This window comes from Aspergillus neoniger (genome assembly GCF_003184625.1).
Source record: "Aspergillus neoniger CBS 115656 unplaced genomic scaffold BO87scaffold_11, whole genome shotgun sequence".
NCBI classification, from domain to species: domain Eukaryota; kingdom Fungi; phylum Ascomycota; class Eurotiomycetes; order Eurotiales; family Aspergillaceae; genus Aspergillus; species Aspergillus neoniger.
In genome coordinates, this window is record NW_020291139.1 from 933175 (window position 1) to 947467 (window position 14293).

The 14293-nt window shown below is 48.6% G+C and overlaps 6 protein-coding genes across 6 annotated transcripts; 4 read left to right on the forward strand and 2 right to left on the reverse strand.

The window, feature by feature from the left end:
• Window positions 1–289: 289 nt before the first annotated feature.
• Window positions 290–2136, forward strand: BO87DRAFT_26110 (glycosyltransferase family 31 protein). Its single transcript, XM_025618880.1, has 2 exons — window positions 290–1637; window positions 1705–2136. The coding sequence occupies exons 1-2, from the start codon at window positions 636–638 to the stop codon at window positions 2020–2022; spliced, it is 1320 nt and encodes a 439-aa protein (XP_025481370.1). The 5' UTR covers window positions 290–635; the 3' UTR covers window positions 2023–2136.
• Window positions 2113–2489, forward strand: BO87DRAFT_26113 (uncharacterized protein). Its single transcript, XM_025618881.1, has one exon. The coding sequence runs from the start codon at window positions 2250–2252 to the stop codon at window positions 2454–2456; it is 207 nt and encodes a 68-aa protein (XP_025481371.1). The 5' UTR covers window positions 2113–2249; the 3' UTR covers window positions 2457–2489.
• Window positions 2490–2684: 195 nt separating this feature from the next.
• On the reverse strand, window positions 2685–4143 carry BO87DRAFT_433790 (polysaccharide deacetylase family protein; the record flags this gene model as incomplete). The annotated part of the gene is made up of 3 exons (XM_025627679.1): window positions 2685–3086; window positions 3142–3227; window positions 3284–4143. 3 exons carry the CDS (start codon window positions 4141–4143, stop codon window positions 2752–2754), a joined length of 1281 nt encoding a protein of 426 aa, XP_025481372.1. The 3' UTR covers window positions 2685–2751.
• Window positions 4144–4406: 263 nt separating this feature from the next.
• On the reverse strand, window positions 4407–7251 carry BO87DRAFT_458029 (DEAD/DEAH box helicase). Its single transcript, XM_025628846.1, has 10 exons — window positions 7112–7251; window positions 6661–7051; window positions 6551–6608; window positions 6364–6499; window positions 5958–6318; window positions 5833–5912; window positions 5631–5782; window positions 5383–5576; window positions 5185–5333; window positions 4407–5126 (listed from the first exon to the last, which is right to left on the reverse strand). Exons 2-10 carry the CDS (start codon window positions 6987–6989, stop codon window positions 4828–4830), a joined length of 1758 nt encoding a protein of 585 aa, XP_025481373.1. The 5' UTR covers window positions 6990–7051; window positions 7112–7251; the 3' UTR covers window positions 4407–4827.
• Window positions 7252–8397: 1146 nt separating this feature from the next.
• Window positions 8398–10709, forward strand: BO87DRAFT_356427 (pantothenate kinase). The gene is made up of 4 exons (XM_025621370.1): window positions 8398–8902; window positions 9045–9327; window positions 9397–9898; window positions 9957–10709. Exons 1-4 carry the CDS (start codon window positions 8687–8689, stop codon window positions 10270–10272), a joined length of 1317 nt encoding a protein of 438 aa, XP_025481374.1. The 5' UTR covers window positions 8398–8686; the 3' UTR covers window positions 10273–10709.
• A 1897-nt stretch (window positions 10710–12606) lies between these two features.
• BO87DRAFT_433803 (uncharacterized protein) lies at window positions 12607–13822 on the forward strand (the record flags this gene model as incomplete). The annotated part of the gene is made up of 2 exons (XM_025627680.1): window positions 12607–12647; window positions 12868–13822. The coding sequence occupies 2 exons, from the start codon at window positions 12607–12609 to the stop codon at window positions 13820–13822; spliced, it is 996 nt and encodes a 331-aa protein (XP_025481375.1).
• Window positions 13823–14293: the final 471 nt, after the last annotated feature.

Here is a 14293-nt window from a genome sequence, read left to right on the forward strand (position 1 = left end):
AGGCGCCGCGAAGACCCCCAAAGCTAAGCGATGGATCAAGCTCCATTCTCCAGTCAGACGGTGCCATTCCGATGCTAACGCGTCATCGACAGCTTAGGAGCCCTTCAGATCGCCGGCCAGCGTGGGCCGATCTTCGCCCGTCTACGTGCCTTCCTACGTCGCCATCTCCACGCCCTCTTGTCTCTCCGAACAATAATAATAACCATAACGTGCCTGGTGTCGATCTCGGGGATTTGCTTCCTCGATCTTTTTCCCCTGTTGCTCTTTACTCCTCCTCCTCCTCCTCCTCCTCCTTTCTCTCCTGTTCCTCCCTCCCCCCTCCACCGCCAGGGGACTCCGATCCCTTTGTCTCAGCCCCCTCCGTTCCTGCTTCTCCCCAGGAATTTCCCCGCCGGCAAATAACGACCGAGTGCTCTTCACCCGAAGTATTCTGCATTTTTTTTTGGCGCACAGTGACGACGAAAGATGCATTGACACCTTGTATCAGTCTGGAGGATTCGCTCAATAATAATTTTTCTTTTGCTTGTTTCAAGACTCTATTGCATTCAGTGTCTCGATCCCGCTCCGCTGCAGGTCGGCGACCGCTTCCATCCCAGGCTTTTTAAAATTTCCCCTCACCGCGCGCTCCTTCAAAAATGGCAGTCCGTCGATTTCGTCGCATCACCATCCTCGCCTCCCTCCTGGGTGTATTCCTTCTCTACCACTTTCTCTCCATCCGCCCGGAGCTCTACACCCGCAGCGCTACCCAGCTCCGCACTCCGCAGACCACCCCGCAGAGCGCTCCAAATGAGCCGCCCGAATGCCCCCCTCTCGAGGGGATCGAAGATGTCCTAGTAGTCATGAAGACAGGTGTCACCGAAGCCCTCGACAAAGTCCCGGTTCACTTCCAGACAACCCTGCGCTGCGTCCCGAACTATATCATCTTCTCGGATTTCGAAGAAGAAATCGAAGGCGTCAAAATCCATGACGCTCTCCGCACTATGGACAGCACTGTCCGAGACACCGTTGCCGACTTCAACCTCTACAACCGTCTCCGCGAACAAGGTCGCGCCGGTCTCGAATCAGCCGACTTCGCTGATGAAGCCAACTCCAACATTGGCAAGCCTAATAATCCGGGCTGGAAGCTCGACAAATGGAAATTCCTTCCCATGGTGCAACAGGCCCTCACCTACAAGAATAACGCCAAATGGTATGTCTTCATGGAGGCAGATACCTATTTCTCGTGGCCGACACTCCTCGAATGGCTCTCGCATTTCGATCCTAAAGAACCCCACTACATCGGCACTGAGACCCAGATCGCAGACGTCATCTTTGCGCATGGCGGTTCCGGCTTCGTTGTCTCCAACCCCGCTATGCAACTCGCCTCGAACGAGTACGCGACCCGCACCGTAGAACTGAACGAGTACACCGACTGGCACTGGGCTGGCGACTGTGTCCTAGGCAAGGTTCTCGCTGACGCCGGTGTCACCCTGCGCTACTCATGGCCTATCCTGCAGAACTCCAACGTCGGAGAATTGGACGAGTTCGCCAAGGGATTCTACCGCAAGCCATGGTGCTTCCCCGCAGTAGCATTCCACCACCTGACATCTCATGAGATCCAGGATCTCTACGAGTTCGAGAAACGCCGACGTCGACAGGTAAGCCCATCCCCCATACTCCCGTAACCAGCATACCCCTGCTAACACACAACCCCTCCACACCCAGGCCACCAGCAACATCCTCCTCCACCGCGATGTCTTTAAAGAACTCATCTACCCTGAACTCTCCAACGTCCGCGACAGCTGGGACAACCTCTCCGACGAGGAACACCCCAAAATCACCGACTTCCACGAATGCAAAACCCTCTGCTCCAGCTCCCGAAGCTGCGCGCAGTTCGTCATGCGCGACGGCGTCTGCTTCACGGGCGAAACGCCCCGACTGGGAGTCAGGAACCCGACAGCCCGATCTGGCTGGATCCTCAGCACGGTCGACCACATTATGGACAACGCGCCGCGCTGTCCTCATCCTGACTTTGGACTCTGAGCGTGTTTCCCCCTTCTTGAAATTCGCGGGACGAATTATCCCTTTACCATTATCTTTTCTTCTTCCTCAAAGAACCAAAACACACTCAACAATCAGATTCCTGATTCAGGTGTGTTGTATAACCATGGGCTTGCTTGATTTGATTGATTGATCGAGTTGCTACTAGCATAGTAGCATGCATCATTAACTGCATCGCATCGGCATACGTATATGTATATGTATACGCGATGCTGAAATGGCGTTTGGGAGAGGAGTCGGTGGCTTTTTCTATTCCACTCTTGTCTTATCTTGAGCATCTGCTTTTCTTCCCTGCATCAATACCACGGCGTCTGGGACTGTCGGTACTTTCGTTTCTACTTTTCTGTACTTCACTTGACTTGACTTGTGTGTCTGCGTTCAAAGCCAGCATGGAAGCTAGCGTGTATATATGCTAGCTTGTCACAGGTGTTTAGCTAGACCGAATCGGAAAGATTATGAGATTAAAGCTAGTTGTGGCTCGTAGATGTTAGAATATAGTTTTGGCAGCGTAGCTACACGCGTTGGAAATTTACTGGACTGAAGGCACTCTTGTGGATTCGGGCTGGCTACTTTTATACAACCATATTTACAGCGGTTGGAATAATAGCAATAATAACCTCTCATAGTGATGCCTAAGAAAATGGATTTGTTACAAAACAGGGGAGTCAATAGAGGATAGAAATTAGGAAGAGAAAGGCACGGACACGTGAGTCAAGGCGCCGTAATGTTTAGAGGGGGAGCTTGTGGGTCTTCAAGGCATTGGTCAATGCGCATAATCGTCGCGTTCATGCTCTTCACGAATCGAATGACCTCACGGAAGTATTGTACCGTCGTCGGGCTGAGGAAATGCATGACAGCCAGATTGCCCCCGCGTCTCACGTCTCGAATGAAGGCTTCGCGCTGCTTTTCGGGTGTTTTTGTGTCCGCCCACAGCCAATCCTCAATATCCACACTCCAATTGATGATCTGGGGATCCTTAATATATTTTGCGAGCCGTTGACGGGTTCTCGCACCGAGTGTGCCGAAGGGGGGACGGAAATAGCGACCTGTCAATAATCAGCGGTTTGAGTTCTACAATGATGGTAACCAAGATTTACGTACTCTCAATCCCAAGGATCTGTCGAAACGACTTGATATTGTCCACGATTTCACGGTCAATGGCTTCAACAGTATCCAGTCCTTCCAACCTGTATTTTTCCATTGTTATTATCCAACTGAAGCCAGATGATAGAGGGCCACTCACTTCCGATGCGTATCCGAATGTAGAGCCACCTGGTGTCCTCGCTTCAACATCTCTCTGTAAACACTCGAGAAGTTGGTGTCTAAATCTCTCAATCCCAGCCCTACCACGAAGAACGTGACCAAAATGTTCTCTTCCTCGAGAATCTTCATCACCTCCTGAGCAAATCTCGGCTGCCCATCGTCTATTCCAAACGCAAATGACCCGGGTCGGGAGCATCTCAGTAGCACACGACCATTGTCCTCGCGACGTGGGATCGGGAATCCAGCGGGTACACTACCAGCATTGACAATTTCAACCTTGTAGAGAGTAACCGCTCCAGGTGAGAAGAAGCCGTTGAAGGATACCGATACGGCTCGGGAGTGATCAATGTAGAAATGCCAGAGAGGAATGTATATGTCGTTGCCGCGTGCATATCTGGCAGCCTCGACAGAGTCCCAGGTTTCTGGGAACGGGCTGCGGGTGGAGTCGCAGTGGATGTTATTTTGGGTGAGAGAAACACTGAAGTTGATATGACCGGTAAATTGAACGTGTAAATAGTGGGTTGTCCGGTAGGGTAGCAGGTTGAAGCATGTTGCTGGTGAGAGCTGCGTATTGTAGTTATGGTCGGGATCTGTTGGGTAGAAGCGGACGTAGTTCTGACCGTAGTCGATCTTGAGTCCTTCTAAGCCACCGTGCCAGAAGCCTAGGGTGTTGTGATGTGAGTTATTGAAGGTATCAATGATTATAGGAGCAGTGAGATTGTAGGGGGTGCCGGTGGTGTTGCTGCTGGTTGTGTTGCTCGGAAAGAAGACACGAGTAGCAGCTGAGGTGGCGAAGGTTATAAGTATCAGGAGGATGACGGACTGCTTGCAGGTCACCATGATTGCGCACAATCTTGAATATAAACCACAGCTACCAGTATTTCCAGTGTAGGTTCAGCGTTGCTGATTCTCCAAGGCATGTGTCACCTAAGTCTACGTGAGAGAGCGAAGTCATTTACCGGTTGGCTACATGGTACCCGAGGAAAGAGCAAGTTGGTGCGGTGCACCCGAAGGAAAGCGCATATCTAGGAATTCTAGCTCGCTGAAGCAAAGAAAGACTTTTAGTAGATCGATTACCATTATGTTAAGTCTCCTTACAGCAGGGAAACGACAATTGCTTTTGCCATGCTCCCACCCTGCCTCCCAACATGACCCGCAGTCGGTAGGATCCATCAGGTAGCCCAGATCCATTGTGTCCTTTCACTGGGACAATCAGTTCCAAGCTTCTGTGAGATCCCAAGGCGAGAGATAGGCTGCAAGTCGTCTCTGTGCCATGGAGTCAAACAATCGCACACCAGATCCTGCCTGGTGAATCATGATATGATCTCTAAAAAGAAAGAAGTGGAAATAGACGCAGTCACCGAATCTCCCACGAGCATGGCCTTTCACTCACAAACATCTGTCGTTTTTCTCCTTTGTTTTTCTTTATTTTCACCCATTTTCCTCTCCATAGCTTCGATCAAAGAAACGGATTTCCAGGCGACATGCAGTTGGTAAAAAGGCGTGGCAAAGTCTGGACGTGGATTAAAACTCCCACTTGGAGTTATCTTCAGCCTCTTCGGCGTCATCAGACTCCATCGGAATTCCTCCTCCTCCCCAGGCATCGGTGTTACCACTGTTGTCTTCTCCCCCACTCATCTCGTCATCAGTATCGTCGTCAAATTTGACAACATCATCCGAAGGACGATAAGATTCGAGGAAGTCAGGGACAGTTTGTTTGTTCTCGATGAGCAGTTTCACCAGATCTGGGGCGAGGTCCGCATCATTGTCATGGTTGTAGAACGAGGTGGCGAGGCCCTCATTACCAATGCGTGCGGTGCGTCCTGTAAAGACTTAGCGAATTCCATAGTTATGCCTTTGAATTGTGGGACGGTGACGCACCGATTCTATGAACGTATTCCGTGATACCACCATGCTGAACCCGTGGAAGATCAAAGTTGATGACATGCATGACATTCTTAATATCGAGACCGCGAGCAGAAACCCCGGTTGCCACAAGGATGGGGCACTTTGCAGTGCGGAACGCACGCCTTGACCGCATTAACATTGGAGCACGAGGTATGAAGGGTAATAACTTACAAGGCATCTTCCCGCTCACGCTGGGTGCGATCAGAGTGAATAGAGGTACTCGGGAGACCCATGTTGTAAAGGTAATCATCCAAGAAGTCTGCCTGGGTCTTGGAATTGACGAAAATCAGTGTACGCGAAGGCGGCATAGCCAGAAGCAGGTCATAGAGGCATTGCTTTTTGAGAGGAGGTTCAGCGTAGATGATCTTGTTAAATGCACTGTTAGTAAATTCCTTGCTACAAGTGCCATGCATGCTTACGTTCTGGTCAACGTTGGCATGAGTGCTGCCAGGCCTTCCGATGCGCACACGGACATGGTCTTCTGCAAGGTAATTGCGCGCCAGCTTACGGCAGTCCTTGTTGAAAGTGGCCGAAAACATCATGTAGCGGTGGTCAGCGTCCTCATTGATGTCTTGAAATCGTCAGTATATGGAAATGCCTATAGTGTCTGAAACGACTTGCCTCCTCCAGACATGATTTTAGCAAAGTCGGACTCCCAGTCAGACTGCAGAAGTTCGTCTGCTTCATCGATGATAGTGTACCTGCGGTCATGTTAGTGACATTCGCACTAAATGTGAGGAACCTACTTGACACGACGAAGAGAGAGAATGTGCGGCTTGTCCATGAAATCCAGCAACCTGCCTGGAGTTGCAATAAGGATATCGCAGCCACGCTGCAACTCCTCTCTCTGGTCACGAACCGGCGCACCACCGTACACAACGCAAGGACGGAGCATGGAGCGGTAGCATAGGCGTCGCGCTTCATCAAAAATCTGGGTTGACAATTCACGGGTAGGAGCAACAATGAGCACCAGTGGTTCAGCCCGCACAGAATCGGCGCTTGGATTGTAGCCAGCTGCGACATTGGGACGCGGAGCTGCCAGCTTTTTAGCTTTTCCCATCAGCTGGGACAGAACCGGGATCAAAAATGCGGCAGTTTTTCCAGACCCTGCTTCTGTTAGCATGGCTCTGCTATGTGAGGGTCTTCACCTACCAGTCTGAGCAATGGAGATTAAATCATGGCCAGTAAGGACCGCGGGGATTGAATATGCTTGAATTGGGGTCGGGAACTCGTATCTACACAAGCGAATATTCTCGCGCATGATAGGATGAAGGCCGGCATCATCAAACTAGACATTGTCAGTCGAATTCAATCATGTGGGTACCATGACACGACTTACGTTCTTGATGGGACTTGGTCTCTCACGACTTTCCGCGATGACCTCGATGTTCTGGATACTAACATGATTCAGACATGAATCTATAGCATGTTAAGATATTGCCAACTTACTTTCCGATCTTCAAGCCGGTTCGGTTAGTATATTCGCTGCGGAACAGCATCTCTTCGAGCTCAGGGTTCCGTGGGCCAACGTCCCCAAATTCATCCTTCCATTCATATTTTGCAGCTTGAGCGGCCCACTCAGGGAGCTCCTCCTGGTTGTCACCCTGGGGCTGATTGAGTGGCGGAAGAGTAGAAGTATACTTTTCGTAATCGTAGCCTTTGGGAGTCGTCCAACCCTTCTCGCGGGCAGCGTTGGAAGCTTCGGTAGGATTACTGGATTGATTGCCCGTGCTTTCTTTGAGCGCGGTGCTCATATCCGAGACGTTGAAGCTGTCCATTGTTGCGCGGTAGGGACAATGGCAGGTTCAAACACGCGTAATCCGAATGAATCTGGATTTATCTAGATAGAGACGGTTGGTTAGTGAGGGATATTCTTAGTAAGAAGTGGTGTTATACTTACAGAGAACGAGTATCGTCTCTACTCCTTGAAGTGTACCGAGTGCGCCTGAGATGGGAATTGGTCTTGGAAAGAGGAGTGAGAGGGAGGATGTGAGGGGAAGTAAAGCTTTGGGAGATAGAAAGCTTTCTCAAACGAACGAGACGCGAGACGCGTAGGAGAGATGGCAAGAGCAAAACAATGACAGATAATGGAAGGAAATTTTATGGAACACGGTGCTGAAAATGGAAATTGGGCAGTGAATGTTGCTGGTCTGCAGGACTCCAGGTTGCCAGGGGAGAGAAGAAGAGTTGCGGGGAATAAATGGACTAGCAGAACAGCAAGCACCCCTCAGGTGAGCAGGTAGTAAAGTAGTAGTCAAGTCAAATTCATTTGATGCAGAGCTGGTATACAGAAGCCAGTCAGCTTTAATACCCCTGATTTCCTGCTTATTGTCGGCAGAACTCGCGGAACATACCGGCGAACAGCTATAAATTAACCTAATTCTCTGCATACAATAATTCGTAAGGTTAAAGGTGTTTGTATGCTTATCTGAACGTATTATGTACCTAATTATAGATATACCAAGTGACTGTGCTCTCCATCCATTATATGATATTATACCACAGTACTAGTAGAAGGCCGCAGAAATCTAGAAGTATTCACAGATACGCAAGTTTCTACAAAAGCACACTTTTAATACCGAATGAGCTTCTGGTCTAGCCTTTTATCTTTCAAATGATTTTTATACCGCAATGTTAGTAGTAGCTTGGTGAGAGTTGGTGATTTCTTGGTTCTAGACCACTGGTTCTTGGTTGGGTGTTAGTACTTTGGGTGAAGCAGTAGCGCGGATTGGAAAAGAACTACTACTACACAGTGACGGGAGACATATCCGGGAATGTGCAGACTAGTTAGTCGCTGCTAATTGAACGTCACTCGCACACAGCAGTAACTGTTAGTATAACTTCTATATTAGTAGTTACTGATACTTTGAAAGTGTCGACAGAGGTCACCAGAAACCTGAAGACCGCAGGCATAAATCACATTGAGAAGTACTTCGAGATCTTATGCTCAACGATCATCTGATAACAACGGAGTGGCCGTTTAGAATTTCTTAGTACTACTAGTAAGACCCTCAATATGTGGGGTTTCATGCCTGAGAACTCCATGTCAGTGCCTGAGGTATCAACTGGGCTGGGCAACGTCATTGGCCACCCCCTTCCATCCTCCGAATTGGCTGGATGCAGTTCATCCCTGCAATGAACAACAAGACCCGGCCATTCTGCAAGTACCAACTCACCGGGAATCATAAGGATTGCTTTTGTTTGGATCCCTTCCGCCCGTTGTCTGACCGAACTTGTTCAGAAGCAGGAGTTGACTAAGAATGCCCAGCCCGTCAGAATAATAATTCGGTTCCACCCGACCTCAACAAAAGCGGGCAGAAGGAGATATACGCCGTAGGGACCATCACGGGATCCCATTACTCCGAGATGGTAACTACCTCGTCCGCCGGTACGGCCACCTGCTCCTTGCTGTCCATCTAATTCCCCTGGTCCCATCGCTCCATTCCTCTCTGTATTTTTATGCCATTGACACGACATGTCCTCGTCCACATCCAATTCCACCGCCCGGGGTGGTCGCCTGGAGCAGGCTATCACCAATCCAGGATCCGTCAAGATCAACGTCAAGGGCGCCTTTATCGTTGATGATGACCCGCGATCTAAGAGTCCCGTAAGAACGGACGGAGTCCATTACGAGGGCCATGATATTCGTCTTCCACATCACACTGGTCTGGTGAGCCATGTGGCTGTAGACGTGAGTGACTTTTTTTTTTTTTTTTTTCTTCGCTGCTCCCGCGGTTCCCCGCACAATTTTGAAGCTCCCCGCAATCGCACCCCTCGGCGCAATACCACCACCACACAACTTGTTTGACTAACTCTTGCTGCTTCAATATTAGATTGGCGGATCGCTAGCAAAATTGGTTTACTTCACACGGGAGCTGGACTCTGTCGACAATGGCGGCCGATTAAACTTCATAAATTTCGAAACATCTCGCATCGATCTGTGCATTGACTTCATCAAGCAACTGAAAGAGGAACACGAGAAGCTCGGCGGGCCATCCGGAGATGCTTTATGTGTAATGGCTACGGGTGGAGGCGCCTTCAAATACTACGATAAGCTCAAGGAAGCACTCAATGTTGACATTATTCGGGAGGACGAGATGGAGTGCCTTATTACGGGTATGCTGCAACCACGAGCTCACTTGCAACGGAAATAAGCAAAGTCCAAATTTTGACCATTCTGCATAGGCCTTGACTTCTTCATCACTGAGATTCCGAACGAGGTCTTTACCTACAGTGAAACCGAGCCGATGCAGTTTGCCGAGGCCCGACCGGATGTTTATCCGTACCTATTAGTCAACATTGGCTCTGGTGTATCAATGATCAAAGTATCAGGTCCCAAGCAGTTCCAACGTGTGGGCGGCACACACCTCGGTGGTGGTACGTTCTGGGGCATAATGTCATTATTGACCGGTGCCCGCACCTTCGACGACATGCTGGCAATGGCGGACCGAGGGGACAATAGCGGGGTAGACATGTTGGTTGGTGACATTTACGGCATGGATTACAGTAAAATTGGCCTCAAAAACACTGCAATTGCTAGTACATTTGGCAAGGTCTTCCGTATGAAGAACCAGACGGAGCCGGGCTTGGATGGGGAAAGTTCTTCCAACGGCGAAGCCGGCCGAACTAATGGCGAGCCGAAGTTTCAGCACGAAGACATGAGTAGGAGCCTACTTTATGCCATAAGGTATGTTTTTTTCGCGTCTTCAATTACACGATGTGCGGCTGGGACTAACGTTTCACAGTAACAACATTGGGCAGATTGCCTATCTGCAGTCCGAAAAGCATCAAGTGAAACACATCTACTTCGGCGGTTCGTTTATTCGCGGTCATCGGCAGACCATGAACACCTTGTCCTACGCCATTAAATTCTGGTCCAAGGGCGAGAAGCAAGCCTACTTCCTGCGCCACGAAGGCTATATCGGTGCAGTTGGCGTATTCCTCCGTAGGCAGCCAGCTAACTGGGGCCGGAGGAATAGCATCGATGAGAAAACCATGCCGCAGGTGGCCAAAATGGTAGCCGAAGCGCAGCAGAATTCTGATTCTCAGAACCAATCATGATGAAGAGCCACGACTGCATGCTTCCGTCAGCATCATACTGGGCGAGACGCGTCCAGTTCCATCATTTTGAGCGTTTGATACCCGTTACTGTGTTATTCTTGTGCTGCTTAGACCCAACATAATTATGCCCCTCTAATTCTTGAGGCTGCCCCGTTTGAAGACATCTTTTCCCTGCATTGATTAAGATGAATAACGATAAGAGCATGTCACCCAATTGTATAACTGTTCGGTTTCCTTGTGTTGCACTAAACCCACCATCTCTTTCGGGCTTTTGTTTTGAATCTGACCATCCATCTGCTGCCCACAAGGGCATAGGCAATCGCGCTTGGATGTCCTTGTTCGGTGCCTAAGTTGGAAGGCTTTGTTATCCCGTTTGGTATAGAAGGACAAACCATCATAATAGCATTTAGACAGAAAGCCAATAATAAGGAGACCAGGAATTTCGATGATTTCAATATATTGCAGTCATCATCCAATATTCCGACTGGCGAACCTACAATCACCCCATCGGCCATGGCGTAAACTTACCACCTAGTCCGAAAACCTATGCCAGCCAGCTTATCTCTCCTCCATCCTAAACTTCAATATGCGTCTTAGCGTATACCCATTTCTCCAGTCGGAGCTACCTCACATCTCTAACCACCAAGCCAGCCATACTCCGATAGTAGGTCGTACTAACCAGAAGGCAGTGGTAGTCAGAACTCAACCTCTAATGCATTGGATACCAGCCATTTTCGTACGCGTAACACGCCCAAAACCCTCCAGAAAGGACGTTCTTTGGCTATGTTTCAAATTCCCCGAAACATGACACCAGACTATATATCCAGGTGAAACCATGCCGCCTTGTACTTTCAATTTTTTCCTCGGCTTGAGGTAGTTGCCTGATCTGTCCACCGCTTCAGTTGTGGTTACTCGCCGATAGGTTGGTGACTGCTTCTTGTGGCGTAAAAGCTGTGTCTGGTTATGCTGTCGTTGGTGTTGTTGCCAGCTATGTGGTTCTGTTGCTGTGTATGTTGGGTGTGGTAGCTCGTATGGTCCTTGAGTGTAGTGATCAATCATCTTAAACATCTATACATGGGCCATACTCTTGTTTAACTAGTAGATATATTAGTAGTCAGCTTCGATTTGGTATATATTTAGTAGCTGCATTCTGGTTAAAGAATGACCTGTTCAGTCTGCCGATTCATCGGACATCAAAAAGTAAAGTTCAATCCAAACGGAGATAGCTAATATTAGCCCGGAAGGAAACAGGTTTGACCATCAGTCGGTGGGCTTGCCCACCCAACGCCGTGGTCAAGGAGAAGAGCAAACAACCATCCGTTCGTATTCTGCAGTGGCCAGATGCAGCCGGCCGCTAGATCTGCGTTTGGAAGGCTAAACAGAATAGTCTAGAGTGTCTTGGCACGAATTTGTCTGCAATTACACGGAAAGTGGAAAAATCCATGTTCGGATGTTGTATCTGCTTTTGGACTTTGTGGGCGTGGGTCAAGATGAGTATGTTAAAGTTTGATGGGGAAGCATGCATATTTTCCCCGGACTATCCATCCCGGGGTTATTATGGGCTGAAGAAGAAGGTCCCGTAATGTGATAGGAACATTCACTAGTAGCTGCTTATCAGTTGAGGTGAGGCAAACTGTTCCATTGGTGGTTTCCAGAACGCGTCAGGAAATACCGTTTCATATCCCGGGGGGTAAAGTACGATGAAGTGCGCAGAGCAGTGGTTTTTCTTCACTCCTAATGCACTGAGCTGTCAGAATCTTCTCGGTGATCCACTCCATTGCATTTCACGGGTCTTCGATTTCACGTTGAAACTGTGCATGTGCATTGATTTCTAACGTCTTTGACTCTGCTCTGTTGCACCCATACCTTCCGGAAACGGAGACATTGAGTGCAAGCTGCCTCACTTTTGTGCACTGAGTTGTTGGTGTCAATTGAATTGAGCTTTACACTTGTACGGAAGATTCCGAGCTTATCTACTCGATATTAGAAATGCTAATTGGGAATTGCTTCACTAGTCATACTCAGACTTCATATTATTGAATTGTGAGATTCCAACCACGGTGATTTGCGCGGGTGACAAGGCACCTACCAGAAAGTTTTGACAGACAAGCCACATTATGTTTAAGCAGCTTCTCTGGTATGAAAAATAACCTAACGAGAAGAAGGCCCACTGTCAGACGTCTTTAGAACCCTCTGAGCTAGGTATAATCAGCGGACGTGTCTGTTTAGCAAACGCGCCAATTCCTCCAGGAGTAAGTCAACTAAATGAAGCTCCTTCGAGCACGCACTCTTTACTTGCACTGGCCCATGCTAACCCTCGCGTCCAGACTAAATATGAACCCTGCAGACGGCGCCGTCATCTTCTGGAAGGAAAGGTAAGATCAATTGCTGCTTTCAGATACATGTTGGCTGACAACGCTCATGCGTCACTGCTAGGGTGAGGCGCGCCTCTCGTCACATCGTCCACACTGAGTCTGACGACGAAGAACAGAAGCCAACAGTCTCTGCCGATGGGTCTCAAGCAGGCGATAACGACGACCAGGCGGTGCACGTCAACCCGAAGCCAGAGCTGGGACCTGACATCCCGTTTCCTAGTTATCTGATGACAATTTTGGAACATTGGCACGAAGACAAGGGGAACGAATATCCGAGGTGCAAAGTCAGTGGACGTCTGGGATCGATGGTCTGGAAAGTGTTTGATCGGAAAGGCAATGAGCTCGAGCTGACATGGTACCTCGTCACAAAACCGCGCAAGTACTGTGTGCTCGTGCTACATGAGGCGAATGGCACAGCGAGGTTCGTCTATTGTGATCCGCCTCATCGCACTGTCCATGGCACATACCTTAGGCCATGGTCTGGCGTCGATGAGAAAGAGGAGCTAGAACACTGCGCAGTCCGAGTGTTTAGCAGCGACCTGGAGGAAATCAAATACTCTTCGGAAGCCTGGGAACATTTAAAGGAGCTCCAGGAATCCTCAGGCGAGGATGTTAGCAGATCTCCTTCGGTCACCCGTCGCAAATCCCCAAGAGATAAGACAGTCACAAGGAAATCTGTCAAACCTGGTTGCTCAAAAAGATACTCTATGAGAGGTCGCGCACAGGAGAGCGAAGAGCATACGGAAGCGGACTCGTCATCTTCATCGGAAGCAGGCTCATCATCTGAAGAAGAGAAGTACGTGCCCTCGCCACCACACAAGCGGCACAAAACTACCGACACCAGCAATACAAGCAATACCACTGAGCCTATGAAGCCTAGCAAGGTTGTATTTCGACTCGGGTCCCAGAGAGTCATCGGTGCGATACGCTATATTCCACTGGATGAATGTAGGTCGAGGAAGGAGCTATTTGATAAAGCCACGGCATTTTATCAAGCTTGCGATAGAGACGCTCAGGTCAAAATACTGGCATGTCAGATCTCGACGCAGCGTGAACAACACTACCTGTTCGAAGACAGTGATGGAGAGTTTCGCCTTTTAGTTGAGCAGGCACTGGGCTTGGTGGACAACTTGGACCGGATTGTGATTGACGTTCTGCACGTGTTACAAGCATGAGTGAGTGTGTTGTCGAGACTGTTGTGTCGTATGCTATCATTCGAACAGATTGTGAAATATTTCTATCAATATACATAATTTAATTGGCCATTTCTTTTCCAGTGTGCAATTCGATCTCAGAGACACGCATTCTTACAGAGTAGTTAACGTAACCGGCAAGCGAGTCGGCCAGGCAAGCCAGTCGGCCACCTGTGTATCCCATACTAATCTAACATTTATCAAACTCTAATATCTCACCCACCGTTAGCTCAATTACAATAAAATATTGACTGAAGCTATGGATATACTTTAAGAAACTAAACATCAAAAATATATGATATAATAAGATTCATATCATATATAATACTAGTTTGAAATAAATTACCATAAAATACAGTGTAATATATTTTACTTGAATATATATTAATATTTATCTTATAAGATTTATATACTAAACTTAGATACATTCTAGTATGCCAATTTCATTAGGTA

Bases quoted from the DNA above. Each gene is read 5' to 3' on its own strand.
- BO87DRAFT_26113 (XM_025618881.1), top strand. From the start codon at position 2,250: ATGCTGAAATGGCGTTTGGGAGAGGAGTCGGTGGCTTTTTCTATTCCA.
- BO87DRAFT_356427 (XM_025621370.1), top strand. From the start codon at position 8,687: ATGTCCTCGTCCACATCCAATTCCACCGCCCGGGGTGGTCGCCTGGAG. The intron at 9,328-9,396 runs GTATGCTGCAAC...CATTCTGCATAG, and splicing joins GATGGAGTGCCTTATTACGG to GCCTTGACTTCTTCATCACT. The intron at 9,899-9,956 runs GTATGTTTTTTT...AACGTTTCACAG, and splicing joins AGCCTACTTTATGCCATAAG to TAACAACATTGGGCAGATTG.
- BO87DRAFT_26110 (XM_025618880.1), top strand. From the start codon at position 636: ATGGCAGTCCGTCGATTTCGTCGCATCACCATCCTCGCCTCCCTCCTG. The intron at 1,638-1,704 runs GTAAGCCCATCC...CTCCACACCCAG, and splicing joins AGAAACGCCGACGTCGACAG to GCCACCAGCAACATCCTCCT.
- BO87DRAFT_458029 (XM_025628846.1), bottom strand. From the start codon at position 6,989: ATGGACAGCTTCAACGTCTCGGATATGAGCACCGCGCTCAAAGAAAGC. The intron at 6,319-6,363 runs GTAGGTGAAGAC...TAACAGAAGCAG, and splicing joins AATCTCCATTGCTCAGACTG to GGTCTGGAAAAACTGCCGCA. The intron at 5,127-5,184 runs GTGCGTCACCGT...AAGTCTTTACAG, and splicing joins GGAATACGTTCATAGAATCG to GACGCACCGCACGCATTGGT.